At 42.9% G+C, this 7,520-nt stretch overlaps 1 protein-coding gene across 2 annotated transcripts in view; it reads right to left on the bottom strand.

Moving 5' to 3' along the window:
• The window catches only part of INO80 (INO80 complex subunit), a 123,329-nt gene that overhangs the window by 43,597 nt on the left and 72,212 nt on the right, over nucleotides 1–7,520 (bottom strand). For both annotated transcript variants that reach the window (XM_006778077.2, XM_015557571.1), the window contains exons 25-26: nucleotides 7,207–7,432; nucleotides 2,207–2,334 (exon numbers count right to left, since the gene is read on the bottom strand). In XM_006778077.2, the coding sequence (XP_006778140.1) occupies nucleotides 2,207–2,334; nucleotides 7,207–7,432 (354 nt within the window). The remainder of the gene's footprint in view (nucleotides 1–2,206; nucleotides 2,335–7,206; nucleotides 7,433–7,520) is intronic.

The raw sequence follows: 7,520 nt of genomic DNA, 5'->3' as shown, positions 1-7,520 counted from the left end.
CCCCCTGGTGGTCAGTGTGTGTCATAGTGACCAGTCATTCCCAGTCATTCTGCTGTTAGGGTCAATTTGCATATTACCCTTTTATTATATAGGATAGAGGCCTGGTGAATGGGTGGGGGCCGGTTGGTTTACCCTGAAGGTTGTCCCGGATCAGGGTGGGGGTCCCGCTTGGGTGCCTGGCCAACCTGGATCACGGGCTGATGGCTGTTTTCAGCTGATCACACCCCCTTCAGGGTGGGGGTCCCACTGGGGTGCCTGGCCAGCCTGGGTGAGGGCTGAGGGCCATTTTCAGGCTGGACACAGCCACGGGCTGGAAGCAGGTACCTGGGATTTACTTAACTTCTATAATTGAAACTTTGTAGCCTTGATCCCACTAGAAGCCTGGGTTGCCCCTGGCAACCCATGTTCCCTGCCCCTCCTTGAGTGGAGGCCAGGCCTGTTGGAAGCAGGTATCTGGAATTTATTTATCTTCTATAATTGAAACTTTGTAGCCTTGAGCGGAGCCTAGTGCTGGCCAGGGCAGGCAGGAAGCTTGGATTCCTGGATCGCTGGGGGCAACCTAAGCCTCCTGCTTGCTCCAGCTCCGTTGCCACCATCATCTTTGTGATGGACTGAGGGTTAATTTGCATATTACTTTTATTAGATAGGATAGTGATTAAATTGTAAATTGACCTTGAATATCATTGTTATCTCTTGCTAAAAAAATTGCCAGATTGTTAAAAAAGAGCCTGCTACCAAATTCAAATAAGCTCATTGCAAAATTCAGCAAGCCAGCCTTGCTTCCCAAAGAACCTAAAAATTACTCCCTATTGCTACCCTTCATCTTTCTGTACTGATATAAAAATATGATCCCTACTTTCTTATCCCAAGATAGGGATAATCATGGTCCAATTTCCACTTATTACCAAATATTCCCTGGAGTAGCAGGTTAGAACAGAAAGCATTAGATGCATAAAATCTCCATGGAAAAACATGAGAATATTTATACAATACTGATATCCAGATGCTTTAGCCTCTCCACAAGCGGCTTTCCAACATTCTTCCACCAAGGATTAACTCTATTGGTTTGTGACTATTTGTCCTCTCATTCACTCTCCTGTTTCAATGTCCATGGCTTCTCTCCCTCAAGTAACAAGCGACTACTCAGACAACAAGAAAATAGAAAGAACGCCATCAGAGAAGTAACTAAAAAAACAAAAGCTGCCTTGCAAAATAAGACAACTATATCTTTCACCATAACCCAGTAGTTGTCAACTTTAGTTGCATATTAGAATTACCTTATGAGCTTTTTCTTATTTTAAAAACATATTTTATTAATTTCAAAGAGGTAGGGAGAGGGAGAGAGAGATAGAAACATTAATGATGAGAGAGAATCATTGATCAGCTGCCTCCTGCACGCCCCTCCCCCACTACTGGAGATCAAGTCTGAAACTCAGGCATGTGCCCTGACTGGGAATCTAACTGTGACCTCCTGTTTCATAGGTTGATGCTGAACCACGGAGCCATGCCAGCAGGGGCCATTTATACATTTTAAAAATTAATATTTAGAGAGTGGAAGAGAGAAACATTGATGTAAGAGAGAAACATTGATCGGTTGCCTCCCGCGCATGCCCCAACAGGGGATTGAACCCAAAACCCGGGTATGTGTCCTGACCAGGAATCTAACTGTGACCTCCTGGTTCATAGGTCAACATCCAACCACTGAGCCACGCCAGCCGGGCACCTTAGGAGCTTTTAAATGTCCTGATGCCTAGGTCTCATTCCAAACTTATTAAATAACCAGACATCAGTATTTGTTAGGGGTCCCCCAAGAGATTGCAATATGTAGTCAAGTTGAGAACCATTACATTAACTCAAGATGAATAGCCGCTTTCTATTTTTTTACCTAAAGAAAAAAATCACAAGTCTTATTTTCCATATACAATTTCAGAGGATTTTTCAAGAAATTCCTAGGCTCTGATGTACTTTAAAATTAGGGAATTTCTTCCCTAGTAAAGGAAGGGAGTAGGGGGTGTTCTATTTCATTGGAATAAGGAAGGAAGCGGAAATCCTTTGCATATTCTCACATCTGCCAGGAGTTGCTTCTCCTCCTTTACAGACAGTAAAATCATCAAGCTGTTTGAGTTCTCATTAAGCAGGAGTAGTATTAGTCATAGATATCTGATTCCTACAAGGTGTCCTAGGTTGCCAAAGTTCCTTCTCCTACCTCCAGTAGGTCTATCATCCTGGTCATCTGGGAGTAGATAAGGACCCTATGTCCTTGAGACTTGAGCCGAGTCAGCAGGACATCAAGGGCATACAGCTTTCCACTGTCAGTGATGAGGCTCTCCTTGCCTGGGGAGAAGAAAAGGGGGGAAGGGGAAACTGTATTTAATTGAAGCAGCAAAATCACTCACTGCAAAGCTGTATGCAGCCAAAATTACTGCAACCAGGATGCTTATCATCATGAAAGCAGGAAAGTATTCTAGAGGAGAATGCAAAGCACTGTTAAATAGTGATCCAATAGTGCTCTGGGAAGAAATATCCTGAAAGAGGGAAGTGTAGGTACCTTCTCAACCGACAGTTCCCAAGCAGACACAGGCATCTGAAAACTTCCGCACTCCAACCCTCACTCAGGTACACATGGGCATTTAAAAGTGATGTGCATGTCATATCTTCTGTAAGTGACCTGAGAGACCTGCTGTTTCCTTTTCCATATATCTCTCGATATCTGTTTCTGTTAGTCTTGTGGCTAAATGGTTTACTTTCTGGAAGTATGAGAATGTAAAGAAACAAGGCCCGCTCTTGCCAACCCCTGGTGTCACTTAAACACCAAGAAATGCAAATAAACATACCCTCTTCTGCCTTTTATTTAAAAAATATTTTTATTGAACTTTAGAGAGAGAGGAAGGGAGGCAAAGAGAGAAAGAAACATCGATGTGAGAGTGAAACATTGATCGGCTGCTTCCTGCCCTCCCCCGCAACCCCTCCACTTGGGACGGAGCCTGGAACCTGGGCATGTGCTTTGACCTGGAATAGAAAAGGCAACCTCTCGGTGCATGGGACAAAGCCCAACCAATTGAGCCACACCAGCCGGCTCTTTCGCCTTTAAAAAAACAACTCAACTCACTCTCCTGGATGATTTCAAATAGGTTGGCTGGTAAATGCCATTATCCTAAGCTATAATTTAATAAAGACACTCTAGGGCTTGTTCAGCTTTTTAAAAAGATGTTGGGTTTCTGTGAAATGGAAGCTGCTTTCACTCACTAACTTGTACTGTCTCCTTCCTCTTCCCATTAAAAAAAAAATAATAATTTCAGCCAAAGATCTTAAAGAATACTTAACTCACAAATTTTCATCTTATCCATTCAGTATCATTCAACTCCCATCACATTTCAGGAAGTAGAGTTTCCTGTTTGCAGACTGGTCCATAAACATGCCCTGAACAATTGCTGTTATTAAGAGGGGAAGAGATGAGGCTTAAGGGGCTGGGAGATTTAAGAGCATATGTGGAAGTGACTGGGGAACACAAAAAGGGAGAGAGAAAGGCTAAAGTTATTATACCGACAACTAACTGCTAAAAGTAAAAAGGGAAACTATTAAGAAAAAAAAATAGTCTATCCTTAGTTTCTGGGTTTGAACCCATGGATTTTCCTCAGAACTGTGAAGCAATCTAAGGGTTCTCAATGGTCACTTCTCAGTTCTTGTTATTTGCCAAGTGCACAATTATTGTATAAACTGAACAAGAACGGATGTGCTGACAGCACCATAACAAATCATCAGCCACTCTGTTTTGCTACAAAGCCACAGGCCCTGGATGTTTACTCCTCTGCACTGTAGCCTGCCTTTTCCCACCTTCGGAACGCTGCCAGGCTACATCTCTCCCTCCACCCCTCCACCCCCTGACGCTGTGACACACACCTTTGTTCAGCCTCTTTGTTTGGTCCTGTTTAGATTATTGAAATGCTCTTCTTTTTGTTGGTCTCCTTACCAACACAATCAAATGACTGCAGCTGGGACAGAACTAATTGCTAGGCCCTCTCTCTGGCACCAGACAAGGAGGCCTGTACAAATTCCAAGTCTGATGAGGGAGCAATGCTTTCATAGCAACTTCAAGGTTTTCTTCTTGTCACAATTACCCTTCTCCTTTAATTGGATTCCCCAGGGTCCCTCAATTTTGATGGCTCCTAAACATTCCCCACAGAGCTACCAATCAATTTCAGATAATAAGTTTCTTTCTTTTCTCATTAAAAGCACAGCAAGGTAAAAAAAAAAGCCCATAAATTTTTCAGTCATTGAGCAAGAGTGGGTAAACTAAGCTCATCTGATTTTTGCAGGCTGCTAACCTCTCTCCATTTGCATATACTCCCTCAACACAAATATTTAAGGGTGTACAAATGTCTTGCATCTGAATTTTGAGAAGTTTCAATTCATCTCAAAATCATGATTCAATGGTTGTCACATATTCCTGCTTCCCACATCTATTTTATTTTGCTAAATAGAATGAACTGATGCTAGAATTCGGAAACCTCAGAGATGACGATGTGCGTACACTTTGATAGACAGAACTCTGATGCACCTGAGAGAAGCAAGAAGTGGTACCTGTTGTTAGCCTGTTATTGTGTAGGTGGGGGATGTGGAAGTGGACAGACTGGATTTCTTTGGACTGCCCTGAAGGAAAAGGCCTAAGAAGAAAGAGACTTCTGTAAGTCTTAAAACACTTAAATAATGAACAGTATTTGTTTTTCTGATGAACATGATAGATAGAGGTAGTCAGCCTCTAGTAATTGTCCTTATAAAGATATGCAGGAAAATTGGTTTCTTTGTATACACTGGTGTCTTCTGGGCCTGGCGTCCTTTACACAATTTTTTCGTTTTTGTTTTGTTTTGTTAATCTTCACTTTCCATTGATTTTTTTTGGGGGGGGGGATGGAGAGAGGAAGGGGGAGGGAGAGAGAAAGACAGAGAGAAACATTGATTTGAGAGACACATCAATTGGTTGCCTCCGATCATGCCTCAACTGGGGTAGGGATTGAACCTGCAACCCAGGTATGTGCCCTTGACCAAAATAGAACCCATGACCCTTCAGTGAGCAGGCTGAAGCGCTAACCATTGAGCAACTCAGGCCAGGGCAGTTACCCAATTTTTTAAGAGCTACCAAAGTTGCATTGGGCTAGAGTACAACCTATTACTAAGCAGGGCGTAGAGCCAAGAACACAATTTCCTAGAAATTAGGCTGATTTTGCCAAGTCAAACCTGTGCCCAGCCCCTTCTTTAAAACAGGAGCTCAAGAAAAATGTTGAAATGAGCAGACTTACTTTCTTGCAATCTTTCCTATAATTCTGTCTTATATTCCTATAGTCTTATAATATTTTCACTTTGATACAGGTTCTTACTGACCACAGTGTAAGATCCTGCTCAGAGACAAAACGAATGTGTCTCATGGCAGTAAAATCAGGGTAACATTAAATAGTATCTCCTTTTACCAAGGGGAGGAGACTAGACTTTTGAAGAGATTGTAAATCCTTCTTCCAGTGAACATGGAGACACATTCAATGTGTGAAATCCAGGAGATTTTGGTTAGTTTCTCTAGGACTGTAATGGAACCAACCCTTCCTAGGAAAACAGAAAATGTAAAAGTACAGAGAAAAGAGATAAACTATAGGTTTCCAGTGGCTCCCTCCCCTGCTGCCCTGCCCCAGCCAGTCTACAGAGCACAATAGGGTCAGTGAGGAGCTGGTTGGTTCTCACAGTAAACAGCCAGTGAGGCTGGTGCTTTTTATCGATGCAAAAAGAACTCAGACACTTCCTGCTATTTAAACAAGGTCCATTTTTCTTTCAAAGAACAGGAAAAGCCACAAGAGATTCCCACAGCGCCAGCAATAAGTCTTCTACTCCTATACTGGGAACTAAGCAGCCAGAATGAAGACAGGAGAAAGAAGAAATATGGTGTTGTCTTGCTTCTTTCAAAACCCGCGTTCATCGTCTGCCTGGGATTCTGTGGTTTTCATACCTGCTGGATTCTATCCCTCTATTCCCACCAGTATTCAAGCATTCTTTAGACTTGGGGTTTCCCTCATTTTACAACAATATACCTTCACCCACTGCTTTCACATGTTCTAAGCCAGTTATGAGGCCAGTTACAATACTGTTCTCATATACCCAACCTACTAGAGCAGGTTGACCCAAAGTCTTTTGACACTTGACAAAGTTAACATTAAAATGGAAAAACCAGGTCTTAAACCCTGATCCAGTTATCTCTTAGAAATAGCAGATTCTGCCGGAACCGGTTTGGCTCAGTGGATGGAGCGTCGGCTTGCGGACTGAAAGGTCCCAGGTTCGATTCCGGTCAGGGGCATGTACCTTGGTTGCGGGCACATCCCCAGTAGGAGATGTGCAGGAGGCAGCTGATCGATGTTTCTCTCTCATCGATGTTTCTGACTCTCTGTCTCTCTCCCTTCCTCTCTGTGAAAAGTCAATAAAATATATTTAAAAAAAAAAAAAGAAATAGCAGATTCTTTCTTCTGAATGCTTGGCTCTAGTTTACTTCCGCTATATGCCAATAAGATGAATACAATAAAACTACCAGAGTGTGGACAACCAAAACTAACACAATAGCTCTAAGCTACTGCTTCAGTTTGCCTGCAGGTGTAGGCAAAGAACATGAGCCCATGACCCCTGTGCTCAAATTCCTTAAAAGTAGTCTCACTAAAGCAAAGATGAAAACCTCGTTTCCTTCCAACCCATGACCACGACCCTGGGAAGACTGGGAATCTGCTAGCATTTTGACACAAAACACACTGTTTTACTTCTGGTTATCACTCAGATCTCCAGCGTTTCATGCAGGACACTGTTTGTGCTACTTGAACTAGGCTTTCTGTGAGTGACGACATTCTCCTTCATCCCCGTGGCAATGGCACAAGACAACCATACTCACTTGACTGAAGCCTTTCTACCAAGTATATTTCTACCTCCTCCCCTTTTGTAAGAGTGGCGTTCACACTTATAAGCTTATCAAAGGAGAGTAAGCACAAATCTAAAACACATTTCTCTCTACTCAAGTCACAAATTATTTAAATATACTTACCAATAACTTACTAAGGGCAGAAGAAGAAACAGAAACCCAAAACTTTGAATTCCAAATATCTGAAACCACCACATGGAGCATCTCCCTGGTTTTGTCCTTGCCAAAACTGTTAACATATTTCAAGCAAACAGAGGACTCACCTGGAATCCTGATGAAAGACCAGCCATTCTGAGGCCTGATGCTCCACAGTCCTCCAGCTGGCTCTGGGAAGAACTGGGACCGTTGATTTAGCCAGTCTGCTGCCAGTTCAGGGGCCCCATTCAACAAACACTGCTTGGCTGCCAGACTCCCTCCTTCCTTCAGCACTCGCCGCTCATACTCTGCACTTCGGTCATTGCAGTAAGAATCCAGTGGCACTGCGGTGACCTACAGTCAGAGTCAAATGAGATGGTTCTTTCACATTTTCCACACCCACTAAGCCCTTTGGGAACCTCAACTTTGAAATCCATTACTT

This window comes from Myotis davidii, unplaced genomic scaffold (assembly GCF_000327345.1).
Source record: "Myotis davidii unplaced genomic scaffold, ASM32734v1 scaffold46, whole genome shotgun sequence".
Lineage (NCBI taxonomy): Eukaryota > Metazoa > Chordata > Mammalia > Chiroptera > Vespertilionidae > Myotis > Myotis davidii.
Note: the sequence above shows the minus strand (reverse complement) of the source record. Positions and strands in the feature narration are given on the sequence as shown.